A 25,871-nucleotide genomic window follows, 5' to 3' on the forward strand; every position below is an offset into this window, starting at 1 on the left:
AAATGTTGCTTAAGATTTATTTATTAAATTACAAACGATTGAAATTTACGTTAAAACAAAGGGAAACAAATAGAATAACCTCTATTTTTTTCTCTATCTTACACGAATTATTTCAATTACTTATAATTTAATAAATAATCCTTAATCTATATTTTTTTTATATCATGTCTAGAATCATTTTTTTTAAAGAATCGACGAATATATTAATATACACATGTATAATACCTAAATAAATTTATTCACGTAAATTTTTTTATTATATAAATTCATTTATAATATCTTTATGTTATGTTCGTCAAATATGCATATTTCATACGATTAATTATATTTCATGCGTTAAACTCAATAATAATATAACAAATACTTAATACAATCAGTTATACAAATATTTCATTTTTCACAAATTATATAGCACTTTTCCTTCTGTCTATTTGACTTTTCATGCCAATGTGTTTTGGAAACTTATATCCAATACCGTACGTATGACTCATCCTTAATTGCAGCAACACTTGTTCCAACAGCGTTCTTAACTCCACTTTATCGTTGTTATTTTCACGCCCGCTGAAAAAGATCGGGTTTTCTAAGCCGCTCTAATTTTCCTATCGTTATTTAATTAAAGCGGTAAAGTGGTCGGCGGTTGACCGCTGCGCGACCAAACTTTACCCATTTGTCGCACGGCAAGTTATTATCCACCTTTCGAAGCGGCGCGAGTTCTCCGTGGCTAGCAGGAACAGCGCTTCTCTCAGCCTGGACGGGATGCCGGGGAATGATTCATGCAAATAACATTTGTGATAGCCGAACGTAATTTTTGTGGGAATGCCGCGCCTCGAGTCCAGCAGTCTGGCCAACCGAGGATGTAGCCAATTGCCGCGAAAGATTCTATGTGATGTCAGCCTTTCTAAATGGCCCACGAACTCGGCCTGCTTCAGCAACTGGCGAATGTGACCCTGGATTACATATATCTCGTACATTCAATCTTTTCTAATATAATTATATTATAACGAAAATTCGTTCTATACATATATCAACAATTCTTAAATTGTTATTTGCAGATCTTCCAAGAGGAAAGAAATGAAAGGAACTAATTATTAATCTCTCGTTATCGATTATAATAAATATATATTTCTTCGTTAATCGAGGAAAGGGAATTAAGAATGAGTGAGTGTATCGATTACGATCTGGTCGTAAGGAAACGAGAATATCGAGGAGACGTAGTAGTAAAAAGTAAAAGGATCCCTCGTACCTCCTTCTCGAGACCTTGGATGTCATTGACCGCGAGGCCGATCATCAAGTTCATCAGGACTATACTAGCGAGCATGACGAAAGCAAGGAACACGACCCTGCTCGTGGCTGTTAGGAAGGAACTCCCATTCTTCTCGTCCGAGAACAGATCCCCGTACTCGTACTCACCCATCATCATTACCACGGTCTTCACGACGGCCCTCCAGGAATTGCGAAACTGGTCGTTCCCGTGGAACAAAACGGCGAAGCTGAACGCGAATCCGACAATCAGGCAGACGAACGCTAGGAGAACCTGAAAGGAAATAAAAAGCCCCAGATGCACGTTGTTATAATCGCGGGAGAGGGTGGTAGGGCTGCGCGAGAAGTGGTAGGAGGCAAGTGGGTCCTGATGGGAGCCGTATCACCGACCAGACATTTAGAGAACCTTGCTTCTTCCCTCCCCTCCTTTAGCTTTTCATTTCTAACGATATTCGCCGAAGGGAAGAGCTCGTCGCTCTCTTACACTCTCTTTCGTTTCGGCTAAATGCGGATCTTTTTCCGTCATACAGACGGAATTAAAAAAAAAGAAAGAGAGAGGAGAAGAAGAAGAAAAAAGCCTCCCTCGACATTAAATCAGGGTTAACGTTACCTCTCCCTTTCCCTCCTCCCCTGTTGAAACTTCTCCCGGTGGAAAAAAGAAAGAAACGGTGTTCTTACGGTGTCGAATGTGGCTGCTTTTTATTCGCGCCCGTTTAACCGCGCCCGACTCGACGCGCTTTAACGAGGGAAATTGGGAGGTTCTTCCAAACTTGGGGGATTCCTCGTTACTTTTTTTTTTCCTTCGTCGTCCCTCCATTCGATCCACGGAGGAAGAGGGATTATTATTATTATTATTACTCGCATCGCGAGCGGCAAATCATCGCGGTTGATTACTCACTGACCTTCAGAATATTCTTCAGCACGGTGGAGAACATGAGCGCATAATTTCCGCACATTGGGAGGCGACCGATTAACAACATCATTTGCATCCAGGCAACAAGGATCGCCAGGCTGATGGTGTGCAAGACCCACTGCGGGGGGTGACGGGCGTTCAATCCTTCTCCCCCCGGCGAGGTCGTGATCTCGGTTCCACGATCTTCGTTCATCGAGATCGTGAACGATATGACGGAGCATGCGAACGACAACCACGTCTCTAATTGTCTCAAATAATATCTATAACGTGTATATTTCATTTCTCAAAATATTAAGGTGACCATTAAGATTCGTATCTCCTATATGCTTATATATTACTTATCTATTTTTTTTTTTTTTTTTTTTTTTTCAATTGCAAACTAACTTAGGCACCATCAACACCTGAATTGTGTAATGAAGGAGGATGATCGTCGAACAGGAAGCGAGGATCCTTCGCAACGGGGTGCAATCAGTCTGGTGGTACTGTATCGTTATGGAGTAACCAGACAGGGAAAGGACCAGCAGGGCGTGGATAAAGACGAGAGTGAAGAAGAAGATTCTCAGCTTGGACCACTTGAGCCAGAGGAACGTTTCAACCAGCGGATGTTGCAGTATCGTCAATTGTTCCACGCTCGAGGCTGCTGCAATAAGGGACGTAACTACTCCCATTTGCAGCTCCCCTTTCGGCGCCAGCACGTTGAAGTCAACGATGATCTTTGAACAGATTGCAGTGAAAGAGTGCGTTTGTTCGCACAGGTTGGATAGCTTACCTGAGAATTTCCGTTGCAATTCATTTTAACGCAAGAGTCGAGAATGTCGTTCAGGAGCAGGACAGGTGTCGGTATGTGGGCGAATATCGCGTCGATGACGGTAACTCCTGTCCCGGTTTTCGCGGCTAAATTTCCACCATGATCGATCAATATCTCAACGCATTTCGAATTTCCTTGGTAAGATGCTCTGTGCAATGGCGTTCGATCAATCTGTATGGAAATGCAAGAAGAAAAACGATTATATATATTGTTATGAGAGACTGAAAGGGAGAGAAAAATATATATATATGTATTACGTTATCTCGAATATCGATTTGATGAGAAGATATGCTTTCTAGAAGGATCGAAAGTATCTCCGGGTTGCCCGCGTTGGCAGCTAGATGAAGAGGAGTGCTTCCTGTGCTTTTGCATTGATAAAGAGGACATGCACCACCGTTCAGTAACCTTCTCGTTGCCAAGAGACTTCCTAGCAGGACTGCAGAATGTAATGCAGTGGTACCTTCAGGAAAAAAAAAAAAGGAAAAGAAAAAGAAAGTTTTCATGAATCCTGGATGGAATTAATGATCCTCGTTGAATTTGACATTACTTCAATGCTTCATATATAATGTCACCTGTGTCAGGATGAACGACGTTAATGCAAACTTTTGCCGATACAAGGATCTCGATGATGCAGTTATATTTGGAAATCTCGTTCGAATCCTCCCTCTCGACTTTGGACCCTGCTAAGAGCAACGGCGTGATCCCACGATCGTCTCTAACGTTCGCGTCGGCCCCAGCGTTTACCAACATCCTCACCACCTCGGGGTGATTGTTCTTCACCGCTTGGTGCATCGCCGTTCTTCCCCAACATTCTGGCGTAGGCAGCTAAAAAAAAAACAGCAATTCGATTGTGGAAGTGGAAATAAATTCTAAACATCGAGTTCGCGTTAACCAACGTTTCGACCAATGTTGAGCGAACTGGAGCCAGGGATTTTCTTGTAACAAGCCTCTATCCCGACCCTGTTTTCCGTGTAAGCCCCGTGCTCCAACAGCCAATTCACCACCTCGTAATTTCCACGATGGGCCGCGTGGAACAGCGCGCATCTTCCAATCTTGTCCGTGGCGTTGATATCGGCCCCGCTTCTGTAGAACAAATCCAACAGCTCGATCTCGCCCTGCCAAGCCGCCAATTGAACGGCGGTCACGTAAAGCACGCCCACCGGTTTCAACAATTTCTTATCGAATCTCTCCGTGAAGATACGTATTGCCGTTTCCACGTCCCCGTTCTCGATCGACGCGATCAACCTCGACCGATCGTCCTCGCCCGCACTCATCTTATTATTATTATTATTATTATTGTATTCCAGATGCACGCACTCTTTCCAATGCGCGGCTTAACGAGCTCCTTTTGTACCGACGCGGTTATCGACAACGGTTAGATATTGCACAATCACAGGATGTGGTCAATCACTGTATACAATTCTCCTAATGAAATATCATATATATACCTCGTTAAAAAAATCGGACGAGATAACGCGAAAGATAATTTTAATTTCTCCCACTTTCCTGTACAAGCAACGGTATAATAATAAATTGATAAATTACTTCACAAAAAAAATAAAGAATCGTCTCTCAAAATATCCTATCCATCTTCCTCCAATCTTGTCTCTCGAGTTCTCCCCTACGCGTATACAACCGGTACATCTCCAATGCCCGTTCGGTTGCATTCCAAGCGCGGCGGCCACATCCGTTAGTTCGCGTTATAGGCGCTAGTATAATCGTCCCTGCCCGCGTTGAATACTCATGAACAGCCCCGCGTCACTTGGGTATGCGCTTTCGATAACGAATCTGTCAACAATGGATAACGGGATCGTTGGTTCGATTCATTGGTCGGGCCTCCTCCGCGGGACCGTTACGGATATAATATAACCCGGCGCACACGATCATCGTGGAGACACTTTCGAATCTCTCGCCGCAAGTTCAGGTGCACACCGGCACACGTCCACGCGCGTATATGCACGGAGGACGCGCGCACACATACCAGTGTTCGAGATACCAGTTTTCGAAGCCGGGGCGACCTTAACGCGGGTTTGCTCGCGCGCGCGCGCGCACACACGCGAGGCAGGCACGTTTCACAACACACGTTCGCGCGCTCAATCAACTAGAGAGAATCGCGTTACCTTGCAGAACGCGGGCCCAGTACGCGCTTGACCACGCTGTCGAGAGGAGGCTGTTCGACGCACCAGTTCCACGGAGAAGATCTCGATATGCCCAACTGTCCGAAGTGCGACAAACCGGTCTATTTCGGTGAGTGGAGAGAGAGAAGAGTTGAACCTGTTGGAAAAGTAATATTAAAAAGAGTTTCGAATGAAGTTACTTACGTATCAAAATGCTTGCTAATAGTTTGGCACAGTTATATACGTTGATTGTACCGATTGTTTATTATTGTTATTATTGTATTATCGAAGTAACTTTATTCGTAGAGTTCAATTATTAAATTTTAAACGGTGGAGAGAGATCGTATTGCGAAGAGAATAGAAAGAATGGAAAATATAAAATTGAGATGACAATGATAAATAAGTTAGTTTAATTAGAGTGAGTATCTAGAAAAATTTTAATTTTATTATAATTATTAATTTTATTGTTGGAGTATAGGTATATATTTGGTCTTCTTACGTTCAAGTATCTTATCTAGGATGTTTTTTTATTTTTTTTCTTTATCTCTAAAGCAAAGTTACGAGGTTTCATATATATATTATTATCCGGCAAAAATGGATAAAGAAAATGATAAAACTGATTTCAGATTTTAAAAGATATTGGACGTCTGGAAATGCTAGATTATTACATTTTAATTAAGAAGATTAATGGAATCCTGTTAAAGTATCACAAAGTGAAAAATTCGTTTGTTGGAACATTTCTTCCCCCCTTCTTTTCTTTTTTTTTTTTGTTTTCATTCCGATATTGACAACAATTGCAGCAATTTTTTCCTATCGGATCTAGTAACGTTCTCTGTGTTATTAATTCAAATTTTATGATCATATACGCGACAATTGGATCTCTCGTTCTTAGATATATACATATTTACGTTACGAGTGAAATGAAAGAAGTAACGAATTAACGCGAAATTAAAAAAAAAAAAAAAAGAAGGATTTAAATGTATTATCGAGATGCTAAAAATATATAATTTACATAACGTGCTATCATTTCAAAATTACATTTTTACGTTTTCAAACGTCCACGTAAAATTATCGCTATATATGAATCATAAGTAATATGATCATAAAGTTTGAACTAATACTTTAAATAAAACTACGGAGAGCGTTATTAGTTACATAGTCGAATTGAAAAAAAAAAAAAAATTGTTACGATCGAGAGAGAAAAATTTTTATGCAATCACTTCGCTGTCACTTTGAAAAATTAGACTCGGCCATTTATTATTCCACGTTACATTATTCATTACTGAAAAAAAAAAATTTATTTCGAAAAATTATCATTTGTTTCCATTTGTTAATTTTTACCTTTGATCGCATTTAATTACCCACTCATAAATCCCAGATATTTTTCGATCGAGAATTACATTATTTATACTTTTATCACGATTCCAAGTTGGAATATCCATCGGTTGGATATAATATTCCGCTATTTTGCATACTTTTTTTTCCGTGGGATGACTACTAGGAAACGTATTATCGACTAATCGATAATAATAAACATCGGCCTGAAATCTCTCCGCTTCTTCCTCTCTCCTTCGTGAGAGTGTATCGCCTCGATATTCGCGCATCCTGCTGCGAGAAATTCGCGTCACGACTCGTTTGATGATGATTCGCGTGAAAATGACGACACCACATGATGTCATTTCGTTGCGTGGTCCACCTTGACAAACGTTACGTCAACGTCGTCCTCGTAGTACGAATACAGAGAGATCGTAACACGAGAACAGTAAGGAAGGAAATTTTATACAACGTATCGAGTTGTATATTAACATGTCGATGTATCGAGACAGTTTCGAAATTACGTTTCTTCCTGTGGATATAGAATTGATTTTTAATTTTCGCAGAAGATCGTTGGAACGTTGTTGTGTTTAGGGTTCAAGAATTATGTACAATGTCGATTTCGATATTGTATTGTACTTTTGAATAATGCGACAATGTTGACGATCATAGAGAAAAGGTATTTTATTGACGTTGGAACGAAAATTGTGGAACGTGTTCGAAAGTTACGATAATACGGTTTATTATACGGTATCTCTAAAATTAGCATGGAACGAATTATGCAGTTATTATTGTCAAGGCGATTTTGGGTCGTGAATATCGTGTTAAGCGTTTTCTTATCAACCAAACTCGCTAAACGATCCTCATTTTTACGATAGAATTATTCAACGATTTTACGACGATCCTCCTCTTTACTTTTGCCTTTTAATTTTTTTTCTCGAGTACCGATGTATCGACGTTGAAATTACAGATATACTTTTTCACGAATAGTATTTAAATTGTTCTTTGAAAAACTTCAAATCAATTTCTAAATAATCAGGATTTGATTGATTTGTAGCAAGACAGATCTATCTTATACACGTAATATATTTATAATACGATGTGCAGACTGTAGATAAAAAAGAATAATAAATTGTGTGCTTTTGCAAATCAGGGACAGCTTCAAATTTGAAAATTATTAAAATTTAACAACTAAGATACCATTCTAAACGAATGTATAAAATATTTCAATATGGAAAATGTTTGCAGGATCAGATAGAAGCCAAATCAAACACAAATGTTGATAAATATTCCGAGTCCCCTACAATCCCATATATATATATCGTCATTTCACTCTCTTCGTCTACCCAAATTTAAAATTGCAAAACATTCTTGATGAACGCTAAACTTTCCCTCAAAATAGGCAACCTCCTCTCAAGAATATTCTCCAATTCTCCTTTCCCCCAAAAAAAGAAAGAAAGAAAGGAATACAAGCAACCTCCTCTTATCGCGGCCGTTTTTTTCGCGAGGGTAAGGATCCTGGTTAGCCGTGGCGATAACCTTATCATCGGCCAATCACCGGCTCGCGCTTCCCCTCGGCCGGCCAGATAAACGTGCGCGCCGAGAACTATCCCAGCTCGTTTCCCTTCGGAGCCGGCCGATGCTCCATGCTCGCCCAGAGCCATCGCATTCAGCCAGGTTCGCTTTTAATTGCGCGCTTCCTCTTTCGAGCGGACCTTTTAGACGGCCCGTTAAAGCACTATTAGCGCTGAAAGAGGATTTTTCTGAATACGCGAGACCCGGTCGACGGCGATGCCACGTATATGACGAAAAGGGGAGGAGGCTTTTTCAGAGATCGGGCCAAGTAGGTGCGCGAGAAATGGATGCGAATTAGAGGGACGACACGTGTATCGCGAGGAAGAGCGCATTGTGAAAGGGAGGGGAGAGAGTGGGTCATTGACCTCTGACCGGGCCCCGTTTAGGAGGACCCCCTTCGAAGAATCGTGTTTTCCACGTGATTTTCGATTTTTCAGAACTTCAGGGAACTTGAATTCGTTTATTGAGATTTGTATTTCTTGTAGCTTAGAAAATGTATATTGCTCTCAACTTTTCTCAAAGTAAATGATACACGATTTATTTGTCACACGGTTTGTAGATTATTAAAAAAATGTGATGTGCACTCGTGTCATCGAGGAATAAATCGAAGATTAAATTGGCGACCTCGATCTTGCGTAACCGGACCGTGAAACGGTATTCATAGAGCATTGCATTACGTTTTTCATTTCGTTGGGAAAAAATTCCAATCTTTGAAATAGTCGATCTTTGAATCCAATTATACATAATCGTCGAGATGTAAGCCTGGCAAAGTAACTTTTGAAGAGGGCCCCCGATCTCCTCTTCTTGCTCGAGGTCCGCGTGGGTGGCTAAGGCGAATTCGTACTGCACAGCTTTTCGTACTCCTGTTTTCTTTGTTTCCGTTTGCGGGCATTCTACGCCACCGCAAAAGATAGAAAGTCTTTTTTCCAAGACTGCCCTTTGAGAGACTGAGGAGGGGAGGAGGATACGCTTTCAAATAAATTAGGTTCAAACGATCTCGTGGCGAAAATTCGATGAATTTTTTCTTTTTTTTTACGAATATTTAAAACAAAAGTTGAGAAAGGAGGGGGAGGAGAGCGGACCCTTTCCACGCGACTGATTTCGATTCAATTGAACGAGAACTGGTCGAGACAAAGACAAAGAAAGATTTCTCGAATTCCTGTCACGATCTCACGACTCGTTAGTTGGTAGAGGAAACGAGCAAAGAAGTATTCCACGAAATATCAAGATTCTACGAAATGTGATACGTAGAGCGAGTATTCTTTCTGCAATTGGGGAATGAATGCCGCTCACTGTCGCTGTTTTCGAGTTTCAAAGCCCTCTTCTGTTCCGACACGGCTACCCTACCCTGTTTAGATCTTTAACTTCTCCAATATGATATAATATAATACAATGCAAAGAAGAAGAAGAAGAGAAAAGTTCTCTCATCTAAACAAGTTCCAAAAATTCATTTCTCGATCATTTCTTTAAAAAAAATACACGAAATAACTATTTCCTCTTTCGGGTGGATAGCGAACGCCTCTCGCATAAAGATCCCTCGTTAATCCATCGCGTGCGAGAGAAGGCGGCGTAAAGAGGGTTCGTAGACAGGCCTCCTCTGTAACGAGCCGGGCAAAAAGTTTCTTGGCTGGCGTGTATACATACACACACACACACATATATCTCGGATCCGCGACGGACGAGAAGAGAGGGAGGGGAGAAGCTGAAACCGAGTCACGTCGTTGCATCGAGAGCAACAACAATAAAGTGTCCAGCGGCGAGGAGAGCGACGACAAGACAACGCGAGAGTGTAAGGGGTGGGGGGAATGTATCGGGTAATAATAAGAAGAACAGAGAGGAAACAGGTTTGGAGAAGAATAGGCAGGTCGTTGCGACGAAACGAAACGAAGGGAGAGGACGGGTTAACAGGCGGGAGGAGGGAGGAAAAGAAGGGAATAGCCATGCCCTCCCTTCAACCCCCTCCTCCCCTCGTTTACGACGTCGCACTCGATGGGGGAGGCAGAAGGAAATACGAGGAGAACTTTTTTTTTTCCTGGCCTCCGTCGAATGCGAGAGAGAGAGAGAGAGAGGGGGGGGAGGTTGGAAGGAGGGGGTGATACGTCAGATCGGCGGTTTGAAAGAGTCGGCAAGAAAAGTGAGTAGCAGGGAAGGGGGAGGAGGGCCGCGGTGGAGAATGGTCTAGCGAGGAAATAAAGAGAAAGAAGAAAGGAGGGAGGGAAAGCAGGGAAAGACAGCGGGGGGATGATGTTCCAAGCCTATGCAATCAGCAGCCGCCGATTGTTTGGCGCCCGGGCGCAACGATCCGTGCGCACCACTGTCTGCCTTTTCGCGCTGCCACTGCACACCACCAATGCTTGACGATTATGCACTCTGCTTCTCCGCCGCCAGATAATTAGGAGTTAATTAACTAATGGCCCTTTATGCGTACCCTTCTTCTCGCTCCACGGCTCCTCCTCTCTTTCCTTCATCCTTGCCTTCCAACCATTCTGCCACCGCTGCCCATCTCTCTCTCCCCTTTCTTCTCCACCTTCTTCCAGCGAGTTCCCTTCTCGCTCGCTCCTCGAGCAAGCAACCACTCCACTTCTTTCACTCTATCGCGGTCTTTTCGAACATCCCCCTTGCCTCCACCGCTTGGTTCCCGACGTCGACCCCTTTAGACTCGTCCCCGTGTCTCTCTCTCTCTCTCCTCGTCATTTTCCAATTCCCCTCGCTGGCACCAGCGTCCTTTGTGCTCCTCCTTAGACACGGAGCAACGTTTGAATGCCAACCACCGGGCCGCCACCGGTCCGTGGCTTTTTTCTTCTTTTCGTCTTCCCCGCGAGGTTTGATATGTCGTAATGGCATGACGCATCGCGACGCATCCAAGGAGGAGAAGGAGAAGAAGAAGAAGAAGAAAAGGGCCACACTCGCTCCTCTGATTTCCGCGGCCTTTTGTCGAAAACGAGATCGAAAACTCTCGAAAAAAATCCTCGTTCCCGTTTTGTATATTTGTATTTGGGATCGCGATTGAACGGGCCGAAAGCGATTGAAAGGAGAATCGCGCCGCTCGAAACCGCTTCTCCTCCCTCCCCTGGTCGAGCAACAAAAGTAACAGCTTCCCATCCACTTTCGATCCTCCTCGATTAATCAACCTTGTGCGTATCATCACCCGTGCGACGATGACAAAAGAGGACGCTTGTCTGCGCCACCTTCTTTCTCTCCCTGGAATCCCATCATGGATCATCATCGTGGTGCCTGGAAATCGCTCGCACCGGGGAATACGTCGAGCGCGACAATGCGTTCGAGCGATATTTCGTAGGAAAAAAAAAAAAGGAGAGAGAGAAAAAGGCGGGACGACGTTGGCGCGCTTTGCAAGGGGAAAAGATGGCCCACAGGGGCGCCTCGGGTTCGCGCCTTCCGTGAATGAGCCTCGCGTTCGATCGCGTCCGCCGGGAATCCGCCATTCAATTTTATAATTACGAAATTGCTAATGGAGCGGCGACACTCCCCGTCCCGCTTGGGGACGCTTCTGCATTTTCCTTCGGCGAGAGAGAACGCGGATTTTCGCGAACCTCGAGCGTGTGTTTCTTGTTATTGTTCTTCGAGGTGACAGTTGGATTTCGATTTATAATAATTTCCAACATCTTCTGTTTCTTCTTCTCTTTTTTATTAATCCTTTAATAATTACCTTTTTCTTCTATCAAGTTTACCTCGATATTTATTAAACAATAACAAGTATATATATCGTTGTAAATTAATATTCGATAGATTATATCGAATTCGTCGAACAATTTCAAGTGTTATTATTTTACGATTCGTTATCCCCTTGTTATCAAATTCCGATCTTGGAAATACTGTGAAAAGAAAAAAAAAAAATTTAATTATAAATTTAATTAAAGAAGAAACGTTGAAGTATAGAGCGACAGAATTTCTTGGTTACCTAATAAAGAATTAACCTTTGCGGTTTCGAATTGCGCAGTAAAAAGAGCAAAGTATAGGTGCATCGCGATAAGCGATAATTCCGCGACACGTATATACTCAGTGCGATAATCGTTATCCGATCGCGAAACTTATTATTATTACGTAATCCCTTCGTTTCGTTTGCCGCCACCGCCGGTTTATACCGCCAAGTCAAGAGGGTTGATTGAACTTGTTTCAGGCTTCTTTATCGGGAACGCAGCCGTATATGGCTTTAAGTGGATTGAGGCCGCTCGAATAAGCCTGATCGAACGTAATAATTTCCCCGTTTCCATTTCACCCACTCCGCTCGGGTGAATCACTCGGTTCGTAGACACGGTGACATCGAAACCGGGCAAATCGACTTGCATCGATATATACACGGAATACGTGATTGTAATGTCTCCCCAACCAATGTTCCGAATCCGTTTAATGATTTTTACCTTTGTTTACGTTTGTTCACAGCCGAGAGGAAAACATCGTTGGGCAAGGATTGGCATGGATCGTGTTTACGTTGCGAGAAATGTAACAAAACGTTGACACCGGGCAGCCATTCGGAACACGAAGGAAAACCTTATTGCAATCATCCGTGTTACGCCGCTCTGTTCGGGCCGGGAGGTGAGTCGTAAATGAATATTTCGAGAGAGTTTAAGAATCGATAACCTTATGCTCTTGTGTTTTGTTTATTTCCAAGCCTTTGAATTTCCTCGAATTCTCTCTAATGTTTTGTTTTGAACGATTCTATTTGGACTCGTGGACTCGTATCGTTACGCGTAATGAATATTTTCGTTTCGAATATTTCTTTTTGTACTTTATACTTGTCTATTCTTTAAATTATTTCGACGATGATTCGTCAGATTGCGTACGAAAATTCGTACGATATTTTAATAATTTATTATTCGATTGATATTTAAAACGTGTGAAATAAAAGTGATTAAAAATTTAAAGGTTAACGTATAATGTGATGATACGAAATGGAATTTTTTAATCATGAAAGTTTTATATTACCGTAATTAAAAATGAATTTAATGATCATTGATGAAGAATTTTTTAAATTTCTCAAATTCCTTTCTTCCTTCTCGCAATCTCGACAGAGTTGTAGGTAAAACTGAAACATTTATTTTTACGCATTGCAGGTTTCGGCAGAGGCGGTGCGGAGAGTTACGTTTACAAGAAGTGAAAAATCTAAGGAATTTTACGGCAATATAATACTTATTTCTAATCAAATCGCGTTACCTGTACCGTAGCAATTAAATTTAATTAATAACATTAGATAACTAGATTGTCTGAGCGTGAAGTACAACATATTTTTGTTAGAATTAAATGTGTTAATGGTTGCAAATATGAATATGAAATACTTAAGATAATTTTTTATAAAATCACGCATAATGTATCTCTATATTAGATATAAATTTGAATAAAAATTTAATGCCAGTTTGAAAATAAGTTGTTTTTTGCAACGACGGATAATGGAGAAATCTATATCGACTTGTGTTACCTTGTGCAACATGGATGAAATATTGAATGGATGCGACATCTTATGGAACTTTGCGCAAGTTCTGTAATAACGAGTTTGAAAAAAATCAGGCTGTTTTGTACGCCCTCTACGATTTCTTAATTTTTCATACAATTTACTTTTTGCGTAAACTTTTTATATTTTTCAATATTATTAACAATAATTTTACTCTTTTTCGATAAATGAAACGATTTGCTTGCTATTTTAATTTTTTTTAATATTTTTGTATTACTTTTTAATTGATATTATAAAGCTTCGCTTCCAATCATTATATTATGTTGATATATTTATGAAATATCTTTGGAAAACCAATTCAAACTTCAATTATTTATAATTCAATAATGAATCTTATTCAATTATTTTTATATATCAACTTTTATATTTATTCAATCTGTGGAATCGATTATATATTAACATTCTATATATATAAATATATTTAATTAATCAAATTATAATTATTTTATTTTACGAATTGTAAAATAACAAAAATAACAAATATCTTTCGCAAGGTAGTGATAGTGAAAAGATGAAACGAACGTCATATAAACCTCATATTTATTTAAAAAGGATGTACAGAGTTTTGTTTGCAAGTATCAACAGCGAGACTCGGCAAGAGCGGCGCACGAAACAAGAATCATAATATCACACGGGACGAAATGACAGCGAAATGAAGGAGGGGAGAAAAAAAAAAATAAAATAAAATAGAACGATAAAAGAAAAGAGAACTGTTCGTTAACTCGAAATATAAAAAAAATTCACGGAGGGCGCAGCATTCAAACTCGAAGTCTCGATTTTTATCTCGCACAAATTATATTTTTCCTATCAAGGATACGTATATCCACTCCGTTTGAATATTGCGCGGGAAAATGATCCCTCTCGTGATGCATCGTTTTTTTTTTCCCTTTTTTAATTTCTCCTCTAGTTTCGACGATTCGACGTTAACATATCGTGTGCTTTCCTCTCTTTAAAACTTTTTTTTTCTTCTTTTCTTTTCATTTCTTTTCTTTCTTTATTTCGTTTCCTAAAACACTTCCATTTTATGGAAGTTCGAAACGTTAACCGCGGATATTGCTCTCTTCTATTTCTCTCTCTCTCTCTCTCATTCAACGGAATTTCTTTGGCAAAACTTATTACACATAGGTCGTCGGTTATTATTTAATAAATAATAAAGGCATTAAATAAATCGTGTAATAATAATAATAATAATAATGATGATAATGGTATAATAATAATTAGAATAATAATAATAATAATAATAATATTAATAATAATAAATCATGAGAATAATGGGAGAAAAATAAGATAGCGATAATAATAGAATAGAATAAAAAAAAATAATAATAATAAAATGAAGAGTTCATAATCATCATCGTTACAATAATAATAATAATAATAATAGAAATAACAATGTGAAGTACGCAACATTAGTCAATTACAATCCCGACAAATTATAAAAATCGCAATGAAAGTCAGATCGATGTGTATGCGTGTGTGTGTGTGTACCCCTTTATAAAAAAAATAAAAAATAAAAAAAAAACAGAAAAATAAACGTGAAACAGAAGAAGATTGATTTTCATCGATTGGCAGGTATATCGCGAGTGTAAAACATTGTTAATACTCGAATTTGTTGCAGCCTCGAAATACTAAGCATGATCGCAATATCTCTCTCTCTCTCTCTCTTTCTTTCTGTGTCTTCCTTTTCCATACCGTTTTCCATGCCCCAGATTCTTTCTGCACACAATTTTATTACGACACGTAACGCTACGATACGACAATTTATAAATAGCAATTATTCAGCAATGAGAGATCGCGGCTACGGATCCTTCGTCCCTGCGGACAAACACGGCGGAAACGTAATCGCGTTGGCGGGCTGAACACGTAAAGAACGCAACTAACAGGAAGGGGTATAGTATCGGTTTTGAAATCATGGTGACATATCGTCGAACGATCGGTGGAATAGAGAGACCGAGCCGTACGAAGAGATAATTGTACGAATAAATTGTTCGTTTGACGCTCGGATCGATGAACGATCTGACAATCACGGTTGCAAGCACGCTTAGGATCGACGATGTCGACGATGTCTTTTTCGCTACGATTCCGTGAACCGTGTCTACAACGATAATACACGCGTAATGCAATTAATAAAGGTAATGATGGAAAGGTGAAAGATCGTACGAGTCGTTTGCTAAACGTTCGAATAAATATATTACGATAAAATGTATTTTTTTAAAAATATATTCTTTTCTTTTAATCTTATTGTGATATACGGATATATATTGTATTGCGTAATATAGAGATATATCACAATAAAGTTAAAAAGATAATGTTTTAAAAAATGAATAATAAATATATAACAAGATATTTCAAAATTATCGAACTGTTATCGTTCGCGCGAGACACGCTTGAGAAAATATAATTTGTTAATTATGAGATAACTGTGATGCGAGCGAAATTGTGCTTGGAAATCCATTTCATGGTAGATTTCTCAAGCGAGACGCGATGATACGTTGATATAAACGTCTCTACACGAGACTGATAACTTATAAAAATAATTAAAATTATTTTGTTATGTTCATTGCACTATTTGCATTTCTATTAAATAGAAAGGACAACGTATAATTACCTTCGTGGCGAGATAAAATTAACTCGTATAATTGAGAAATTAAAAGAAGAAAATATAGAGTAACAAATAAATACGTTCGAATTATACCGCGCATGTGCGCGCATGTACGTACGTTTCTAGACGCAACGCGCATGCCCGGCGCATATCGTATGCGCGATCGAAAGGCGCTGGACACGCGCGCGTAAATTTCCTTATTAAGGTTACAAATTAACATTTTTGCCCGTTAATCATAAAGAAATTGCAAGCAACGTAACTTCTCATTAAAGTTGCCGTGGCCAGACGTTAATTACGGTTCCGCGATAGTTTTTTCTCTTCTCTTTTCGAAACGTTACGCTCGACGCGGTGCCGGAAGCTAGTTGATTTCCGTGGTTGTGTGATGTGCGCGAGTGTAGTGAAGGCGTTGGACGGAACGCGGGAATAATCACCATCAACCGGCCATCAAGGAAGTGTCCGTTGTTTTGTTTAGAAAAAAAAAAGAAAAAAATCAAACCATGGAATGAAATTACGAATCGTTACATGCCAGCTATAATATCCACGGACGATTTGTGATCGACGAAGGATGGCAGTTTCGATCGAAGGTAACGTATCTTTTTCATTGCATACACGATGGCGTTACCTTCGGCGAAAGAATCGACCGCGATGACGTAGAGCCCGCGTTTCACGACTTCGTTTCGCCTTTCACGCTTTCCCGATTTCTCGATTTGCATTCTCCCTCATTGTTTTGTACATTTACGTCGATCCTCGTAACGTCGCTCGCAAACACGCGCATCCGTTTACATCTAAAAATCGCTTTCGAACCGCCATAAAACTCTGCCTTAGCCGTACGCCTACGCGACGCCACGCAATTCTCATTTCGGCAATCCGTCTGTGGTCTTTGGTTTCTACAAAAAATATATATAATATCCTTAACAGTAATGATCGTTACGTCGATTCCTGATTTAAAAATCTCAATAAACTTATCCATTATATCTACTATATTACTTATATCGTTTCGTGGAAAGGGAGGGGAGAAGAGGGGCGGAGGGGAGAGGGGAGGGAGGGAGGGAGAGAGGTGAAGATAGGTCGTCGTGCTTATTAGAAGAAAGAACGTGCCGTGTTGGGCAGTTTTGACTCTGTTTTACACGGATAATATTATGTATATTTATATATATATAATTTTTTTTTTTTTTCCTTCACTTTATATAATATGTACACGTTCTAACGCCGTCGGTAACAAATGTGCCCAACTACATTCGCGTTACAAAGATCGATTACAACAATGGGGTATCGAGAGGAAAATTGTCGGGAATGCACGGGCACATTTGGAGGGACGACCGATCGCGGGAATTGTGTAGAAATTATACTAACTGAGGATCGTTAAATTAAACTACCTATGATTATGCGCACTCTACGTGAGTAGGTAGCGACACTGTCGGTAACGCATACGGGCCAACCTGTAATCCCGACGCAACCACGCAATCAGACAGAATTGTGTCCTTAGTGTCGCTCGGACCAGACACTCGTTTTGCCGTCCCATTCGTAATAATATTATTCGTAAATAAGATCGTTGACGGGCATCGGTCAAGCTGCTTTTCTATTTTTCCCCGTGACACGGGTTATCTGTCGTCTTCTAACAACGACTTTTAACCACAATTATCACGGGCAATCATGCGTCAATTCGCAACAGCGTTCGATGTTCGATGTTCATGCCTCGTTCCATTGAGCGCTGCTGTCGTGTGTATCGTGTGAACGGCTATGGACGACTTCGATCATCGTCATTAACGTTGTTAAGAAAATTTCTCAAGGAAAAAAGAAAAAAAGTCTCTATCTCTCTCGCGATTCACGCGCTGATCGACACGAAATCCCCAAACGCGATTCAATCGTGAACAATGTCGCGTTGCATCGACTTGAACGTGTATCTGGTCATGATCCGCCATAATTCTTTCTCTCTCTCTCTCTCTCTCACACACACACTCTCCGTTCTTCTTCCTGTTTTCTTAACGGGAATTCGTCGTGGTTATCCGTGTTGCGATCTTTCATTCGATGATAACGGTTCGTTCGAACCGTTTAATAAAAGAGATCATTGCTTAATTTCAGCATGGTTCCTCGTGATATGGCGTCCGAACTCGTTGGTCGCTGTTCCCACTCCAGAAAGAGAACCCTCTGCCCGGAATTGGTCTCCTGTTCCATCGATTAATCAGGCCAGATAAAGGTCCGTTGGCGTGGAAGTATGATCCGGCTTGGTGCATGCACTTCCGGTTGGCGAAGCGGCACTCGCACCGCTGCTCGCTCTGGTAGCAGCCAAAGGCGAGCGACTGGCCACGTCCGTGCTGTTCTCTGGTCCTGTGTTATTACATCCGCCGCCCTGCTGCGAATTGGTGTGGGAAGACGCCAGCGTGTCCCCGTTGCAGTAGTAATACGTGGAGTCTGCAAAGTAAGCAATAGCATTTATTTTACAATATATCATATCGTATGCCACGGTGGATTTTTAATTTTCCACGCTATATTCTTTCTTCGACCAAAATTAATTCCCTCGATGCCACTTTTTATGATTAGCATAATATCTGTCAGAGATATCATATATATATAAAATATACGTAAGGATACGTATTGTTATTCAATGACCTCGAGTTAATTTATTTTGGATAAAGAATTGGGAGCCTAAAATATGGTGTAGTATCGAAGCGCGATTCTTTTTCTCGATAATTGGGATTAGTTATGACGAGGTTGCAAAATGTAACGTTTCTAAAAAAGGAGAAAAGTCGAACTGCGAAATTTCGAATTCAGAATGTCGAGTGTAAATCGAGTCGTATTACGTCACTCGTGCAAAAAGAACGAGCAAGGAATCGTATCGCATGTTCGATAAAAAATTCTATTCTTATACACCGAATATGCATAACCAATTTGCGAGCATTTCACTTTACAGATGTACCAGCGATCGTCCATTATTATGAAAGGCACTGCTTTGATTCCGCGAGCTTTTTTCCAGCCTGATGTTATCTTGGAACGTAATAAAGTAACGGGTGGGTTTCTTCAGTTTTTAGAAAGTCGGGTGCCAGAAACGTGTTCCTTCCATATATGAACGCAAAGTATGTAGGCAGGGACGGTGAGCACATAGTTACCCGAGTTTCATTTCAGATCGGATTCAGCCTATCAATGAATTAATACTTGACATTTCGTTGACCCCTAATCTAATCGGTACTCATACTCACTGTTTACTTACTGAGCAACCCGCTTGTCGCTGCTCCATAACCGTAGCCGCTGTACGGCGCGCTCGAGTATTGAGAGTATGCCGCGCTGTATGCGTAATCACCACCACCTAAACAAAATACAACGAATACGTTAGCCATTAACTTTGTGAAAAGTTGATATCGATAGGGGAACGGAAATTCATTATTCCCGGCTCTAATCGTACGATAAGTAGATCTACATTCCCGGCCAATTCCCATTTGCATTTCCTCCTTATGTAAACTTTAAAAAAACTTAACCCAAGGAGCAGCAAGTTAGCGCGCGTTGGCAACCACCTATTTATCCGCACGGTAGTCGTCGTTCCTAGCCGCGGGGTTGGTAAGTCAGGGCTCTGTAAGGGCGAGCCCTAACTTACCTTCCTTCGTTATTATTTCTTCTCTTTTTTTTCTTTTTCCTATCGTCGGTAATAACGAGATGAAGAGGGCGGGACTGAGGCTTGTCTGTGTTCGGTACTCACCGGTGGCGTAATGTCCGAAACTTGGAAGCATCGTGGAGTACGGTGGTATCGCAGATGCTACCTGGGGTTGAGAAACTGGCGGCTGCAAGACCGTCAGTCCGGGGTCCCCTCCGGGGGTGTTGGGGGCCGTGGGGGTGGCGTTTGTCTCGTTCTGCAACGAAATCGGGGGACTCTGCTCCCCCCCACCGGCCCCCACCCCCACATACGACACTGCGACGGTACTGCTCTCTGCTATGGCCATGCACAACACAACACGACATTCGAGTCAAGCACTAGCTAACGATCAGCGCCTTAACGTCTAAAGCTTAATTAAATTGTCTCTGAATGAAGTAATAGGAGGGAGAGGGGGGGGGGGGCGAGGGTATTAGGACGACGTGAGATCGTGAGTCGTAATATGGAAATTTTTTTATTCGATAAAAAAAAAAAAGAAAGAAAACACGAAACAGACTTTCTTGTAGAGAGTCCCCGCGTAATTCGTCTACACGCGATTTCTTGACAAGGGAAAATGGGTACAATTACATTCTGCAGTGGATCTTCCTTCGACTTTCTCGTCGAGGAAACATTTACGTGAAAAATATTATTTATTTATTTTGAACGACGTGTGGATAGATGGGATAATTAGGAACGAATCGATATCTTTCTTATCGTGTCGATGAATGAATTCGTCAGAAAAAAAATGAAATAAAAAAAGATATATATTTTAATCGACAAAAGTAATATTTTACGCGACGATTCGAATCGCACGTACATGTGGATGGCGAGGCACGAGGTGTGACCGTAGGGCTAGAGAACCGTAAGAGAACTAAAGAGAGGTGGCGAACTCACCGGTGGTGTGGTAAGGAGACATGTTAGCCCCGTCCAATGTTTGGCTCAATTTTAGTTCTTGCATCGTCAGTGGCGCGAGCGGCGTCAAAGTACCACCTGCTATTAAGGGATCCCCATTTTTCCGTTATTTGCGTCATTTTCGTATCGTTGGCTGGCGATCAAGGCGGAACGTCTCGAATCGTGATTTCGCTCGCCCGAGATTTTACTTACGGCCGGTGTTATGTTATTCCGGTGTGTAAACTTGAACGGAATTATCGAAACGAGACATCGGGACGATTTAAAAACGGTCGTTGTCACGCCCTCCAAACACGCTTTCGAACAGTTGGTTGGAAGGAGTGAGACAGAAATAGAGATAGAGACAGAGAGAAAGAGAGAGAGAGAGAGAATCCTTGATCTCGGCGCACCATCGATATACCACGGCACGGCTCGTACATATTAACGGGCGAGAGAGTCAGCAAGCCGTGGAATCGACTTGGCCCGGCCGCGTCGTCCTTCAAAAATTCTTCGATCTCGCCACCGAAGATCCTCGATTGAATTTCATGAGATGAACCGGCCGTTACACGGCTCGCTTCGTCCATTCCGAAAAGCACCGATCGAAAGAGTTCCGCGGCATGACCGAGTTGCTTTGCAACACGTGCTCAGAGAAAGTTCGTTTCGTCCGTGTATGTATACACATGTGTATACACTTGTCCGTGTAACTCCGTTCTACACACATACACATGTGGTTGCTTTTCAATAGCGCGTTTCGAAAGCTCCGTAACGCTCCGCCGTTGATCGACCGCCGTTAAACGGCGCAAGGAGGGCACAGAGACGAGAGAAAAAGGGATAGCAGAGAGCATGAGAGAGAAAGAGAGAGAAAGAGAGTAGACGAACGAACGAACAGAGCGTCCGAGAACGTCGACGTGTTTGCAAACCTGGACTTTGAAACTAAAACTAGCGGCGCCTAGTTCAGAAAAGATACAAAGTGAGAAAGGAGAACGAACAGGATTACCTGTCACCAGCCTACGGCGGTGTAGTGGTTGCAGGTGTCGCAAGCGAAAGTGATTCGGAAAGAGATTCGAAATAGACGAATAGAGATTAGGCGGATTAGGTGAACGTAGATACATATACATACACCCCCCTAAATCGAGAGAGAGAGAGAGAAAGTAAGCGAGAGAAAGAGACCACCGAATGGAACGTTCCGCCACCTCTTCTAGCACCGCCGTAGCCGCTGCTCAGCACAGCTCATGCATTATTAAAGCCATGTATTTAGCCGATATGGGTATGCAAAGCAAGACGTAAGCCGCAATAATAAGCGTAAAGGGAAAGAGGGACGACGACGAGGAAGGTATGGAAGAGGTTGGGCAAATGGAGAGAAGGAATATCGTGGGAGCGAGAAAGAGCACGACGAAAAGGGAGGGATACGATGGTGGTTTGCTAGCAGGTCGACTGCTAGGAAAAGGGGCTTGGTACGTTGTATCATATATATATATATATAGATACAAGGGGTTGTGGTGCACACACTGTCCAGGATTTTGTGCGAGATTGTGGGGAGAGAAGAGAAAGGAGGGTGATGAGAAACAGAGAAAGAGAGAGTGAGAGAGAGAGTGAGAGAGAGAGAGAGAGAACGAGTCGCTCACCTATGGTGCCCCCTATGGGCGGGGTGTAGAGATGGGGCGTTTGCGCTTGCGTCATCGTGCTGATGGTGCCCAGGGAGTCGTACAGCTCGGCGGAGGTGGCAATCGCGTTCCCGGGGAATCCTCCGTGTTCGTAGTAACCTCCGCCACCGCCACCTCCGCCTCCACCGCCGCTACCTCCGCCGCCACCACCGCCACCGCCACCTCCGCCTGCCCCAGCCCCGTTCGTACCACCGCCACCGCTCGCGCCTCCGCCCCCGCCGCCTCCTCCCAGCTCGCTCAGGAGCTTGTGCTCGTCCTTGATGCTCCATTTACTCGACCACAGCTGCAACAGAAGCCGGATGCTCGGAGGCAAAGTTCGAGTGTCGGGGGGAGAACGGGGGAGGAGACTTGCTCCATCTCCTCCCTCCTCTCCTCTCCTCAAGAAACGCTCGGGATCGACTTAGGTGTTAAACCACTTTCCTGATTCTTTCCTGCTTCTCCAAATAGTTTGCCAAAGTTTATATATATATAATAGTTAAATGTAAGGAATACAAAAATTTATGATGTACCAAATACTTGTATTTATATATATATATACGTACGTTCGAGTACAATTGATCGCCGTTGTAGTTGCTTCTCTGCCTCTTCAGATCGTCCTCGGGATGATCGTTCAGGTCTCGGTTGTCGTCTGCAATCAAAACCAACAGACATCTGCATTGCGGTCTCTCCGTTGTTCAACGTCACACCAGCGAAAACAGCCTCTGTACAACGAGATCATAGGCTAACCCGTGTATATAACGCGTTATAGCCTGTACAGAGGGGGGGAGGGCACGCGATGGCCTGTAATCGGGGACGCAGGCGGTCGCCGACGACCGCCCCTATCTCTCAACGTCCTCCGAGGACTATATCTATACGTCAGGGAGGTCATACGTGGTGTGTATTACCCCCTCCCCCCGAATCAAGACACAAATTAAACGTGGCCACGCGAAACTAAATTGAATCTGTCGGGCGAGGAGGGTGGTGATCCTCCCCCTCCCCTTCCCCAGCGCAAAGAGACGGTGTATGGCATTGATAGATAGAGAAACAATTTCGATTCCATTATACGTCTTTATTATCTCCCGTCCATCCCGCCGCCGGTTTAATATAGAGACAAGCACGTGGATGGATTGGCGAGGAGGGGGTTGGCGGACGCATATATATATATATATATATATATATACCCTTTTAACGAGGGTGATGGTGGTGGTGGTGGAAGGAGGAGGACGAAGCTGGCCAACGATTCCAGCCGCGGTGGTGGTGGGAGGAGGAGAACGGACGAGGTCCAGTGACGGGTGTGGTGGGGGTAGATGGTAGGTCCAGCGTTCGGGTATCTCGAATAATTAAATGACCATCCGAGGGTGGGATGGGTGGAGGTACGTAGCATAGGGCTCGTTAAACCTCCCTGTCAAGTTGTGATTGTCCGGCCGGCCGACGGTCCCGACCATTCGACCGGCGGCAGCAGGGTTTGCTCCTGGACCGCTATAAAACCCACCCGTTTCAAACACAGGCGGCACAGGCAGCGAGCGAGCTTCCATGAACTTGCTTGAATTTTACGATTCGATCGGCCGAGTTAATCGTGTGCTTTATCCCCATCCTCTGTTCCTCTCTTCTCTTCCTCCATTCCAGGCTGCTCTCGTGTAACCGTTGCCGTGCCGGATTTCATTAGAGTTTGGAAGGGGACGACCGTTTGTGTTCGGGAATCCGTTTAAAATAGATCTCGATTTCATTCGCTTGGAAACGTAAGAAGAAGAACGAAACCGGTGGAATATATATATATTATACGAATTAGAAAGATCGTAATCCAGGATATTTGCGAGGAGGATCAGGCGTTATAAATCGTTGCAATCGGGCTGTCTAATGCAAATTCTTGTAACTTGTGCGAAATTATGGTCACTGGTCCTCGACAGATTTGACAGTTTGGTTGAGTTATGGCGGAAGGAAGGTCAGCGTTTCTCTCTCTCTCTCTTTCTCCCTCGTCGAAAAGAGCAGTAAATCGAATAATTCGATTGATGGCCGTGAGGGCAAAAGCAAACGAAAGAGAGAGAGAGAGAGAGAGGGAAGGCAGTCCGCGTTATTCGAAAGCAATTGAGTCAATGTTAAGCAATACAATACACGGGTAATAATGGACTCTGGGGTGAATCTGGTCCCCTACGCCGCGTCCACGAATATAGGGTGGGACAAACGGCGGCCTTTTGGATTTCTGTATGGGGCAAAAGCGCGCAGATGTAACGCGACAACAAACAGCCCCGATAGATTGCAATGCTTCCCTCGAGAGGTTGTCCGTAAATTCGTAATAAGCCCCGGGGATTTCCACGATTCGAGTACGCGTCTTAGCGCTGCCGCTCCATCGAACGCATAAATAACGATGCCCTTACGCCGATCACCGATTCGACTTTGATTCGGGGATCGATACCCTTATATAATACAATATCTCTCCGAAATGAAACATTTTCGATCGAGTCATTGAATCGATCATTCATTCGAATTGATTGATTCAAGGTTTAAAAATATAACGAGGATCGAGTTTTGATAAAGATAATATAAAAGTCTTCCAAAGCTTCGTCTATAATCTTTAAATTATTAATTACGAGTTATATTTCCGCTATATTTAAAAAAAGGACGAAACGACAATTTATTCCACGTGTATCGCTTCTTACACGCGACACAATGCGCGCGTTGTACGCGATGTTCACCGCAGATCGAGAGCTCGAGGCGGGATTCTCTCTCTCGTTGAAATTCCAGCCGGTTAAGAGGCGCGGGCTCGCGAGAACAGCGGCGATGATCTCCCCGGAGGACAGGGAGAGACTAATGTGTCGTTGGCGAGGGATAGAAGCGGCTGCGGTCTGTGAAGTTTATAATCTAATACGCGTACCCCACGGCAGGCCGCAAAACACTGAGTGCTCTAGCCGCGGACGCGACCGACCACTTTTGCGGCCGCATATCGCCGCTCTCATAATCCGATTATATCGAATTACTCTCGCGTACCATCGGCGCGAGTACGAGACCCGCCGTGTACGAATCGATACGTTCTCTCTCTCTCTGCCAAAACCGACGCACAGAGGATTTTTTTGATCCAGGGCTTTCATCCTAGATCTCTTTTGATTCGATTCCTCGTTCCTCTTTTTTTCGCTAGAAAAACTCGTGCAGATACCTTTTCGAACGAGGAAAAAGATTTTTCGGACAGATTTCGGTTTGATTCTGAGGAAGAAATGTACGGAGAATCAAAGAAATATTTCTTTTAATTAAAATAATTTATATCCCCCTTCTAAGAAAAATCTGCACATCCCAATACTTTCCCAAAGGATTTGATAATTAACGTATGATTAGTCAAGGATTAGTCAAGGAAACGATTTTTAAGGGGATTCGAGTCGATTCGATCCGGAGGCGGGAAGAAGAAGAGGACGTGGACGTGGTTTCTGTTCACACCTCTCGAGGAACGAGATCGAAAATTCGCCTCCTGAGCCTCTCTCGTCGGGGTTGAAGGCAAAGTTCGGGCCACGTGTCGTGCGGCACGTGTCGGGAATATTTCGGGACGCGTTATTCACGCAATGACAGCGGAATGAATCGCAGCACGTGCTGGCCGACGTTTGACTGATATTCCCTGTGTGCGTGTAGCTAATCTTGGTCGCGGTACAACGTATTCGAGATCGCGTTCGATCACG

The 25,871-nt window shown here is 42.7% G+C and overlaps 3 protein-coding genes and 1 long non-coding RNA gene across 12 annotated transcripts in view; 2 read left to right on the forward strand and 2 right to left on the reverse strand.

The window, feature by feature from the left end:
- Positions 1-258: 258 nt before the first annotated feature.
- On the reverse strand, positions 259-4,521 carry LOC726724 (transient receptor potential channel pyrexia). Its single transcript, XM_001122445.5, has 9 exons — positions 3,878-4,521; positions 3,554-3,806; positions 3,239-3,441; positions 2,943-3,152; positions 2,558-2,886; positions 2,163-2,433; positions 1,244-1,534; positions 694-947; positions 259-561 (listed from the first exon to the last, which is right to left on the reverse strand). Exons 1-9 carry the CDS (start codon positions 4,253-4,255, stop codon positions 405-407), a joined length of 2,346 nt encoding a protein of 781 aa, XP_001122445.1. The 5' UTR covers positions 4,256-4,521; the 3' UTR covers positions 259-404.
- A 113-nt stretch (positions 4,522-4,634) lies between these two features.
- On the forward strand, positions 4,635-13,336 carry LOC726733 (cysteine-rich protein 1). Its single transcript, XM_001122454.4, has 3 exons — positions 4,635-5,228; positions 12,389-12,541; positions 13,060-13,336. The coding sequence occupies exons 1-3, from the start codon at positions 5,189-5,191 to the stop codon at positions 13,101-13,103; spliced, it is 237 nt and encodes a 78-aa protein (XP_001122454.1). The 5' UTR covers positions 4,635-5,188; the 3' UTR covers positions 13,104-13,336.
- Positions 13,337-14,742: 1,406 nt separating this feature from the next.
- Positions 14,743-25,871, forward strand: part of LOC113218725 — a 53,311-nt gene continuing 42,182 nt past the window's right edge. The window contains exons 1-2 of the long non-coding RNA XR_003304529.1: positions 14,743-16,640; positions 18,139-18,475. This is a non-coding gene — a long non-coding RNA (uncharacterized LOC113218725). The remainder of the gene's footprint in view (positions 16,641-18,138; positions 18,476-25,871) is intronic.
- Positions 17,971-25,871, reverse strand: part of LOC726761 (paired box protein Pax-5) — a 142,289-nt gene continuing 134,388 nt past the window's right edge. For 3 of the 9 annotated variants that reach the window (XM_026440168.1, XM_026440165.1, XM_026440171.1), the window contains 6 exons: positions 22,773-22,858; positions 22,192-22,513; positions 20,573-20,671; positions 19,748-19,978; positions 19,265-19,360; positions 17,971-18,468 (listed from right to left, as the gene is read on the reverse strand). In XM_026440168.1, the coding sequence (XP_026295953.1) occupies positions 18,239-18,468; positions 19,265-19,360; positions 19,748-19,978; positions 20,573-20,671; positions 22,192-22,513; positions 22,773-22,858 (1,064 nt within the window). In that variant the 3' untranslated portion in view covers positions 17,971-18,238. Of the gene's footprint in view, positions 18,469-19,253; positions 19,361-19,747; positions 19,979-20,572; positions 20,672-22,191; positions 22,514-22,772; positions 22,859-25,871 lie in introns of all 9 variants that reach the window. The other 6 variants (XM_026440167.1, XM_026440166.1, XM_026440172.1 and 3 more) reach the window with 6 other exon arrangements.

The sequence above is a fragment of the Apis mellifera genome, linkage group LG4 (genome assembly GCF_003254395.2).
Source record: "Apis mellifera strain DH4 linkage group LG4, Amel_HAv3.1, whole genome shotgun sequence".
NCBI lineage: Eukaryota > Metazoa > Arthropoda > Insecta > Hymenoptera > Apidae > Apis > Apis mellifera.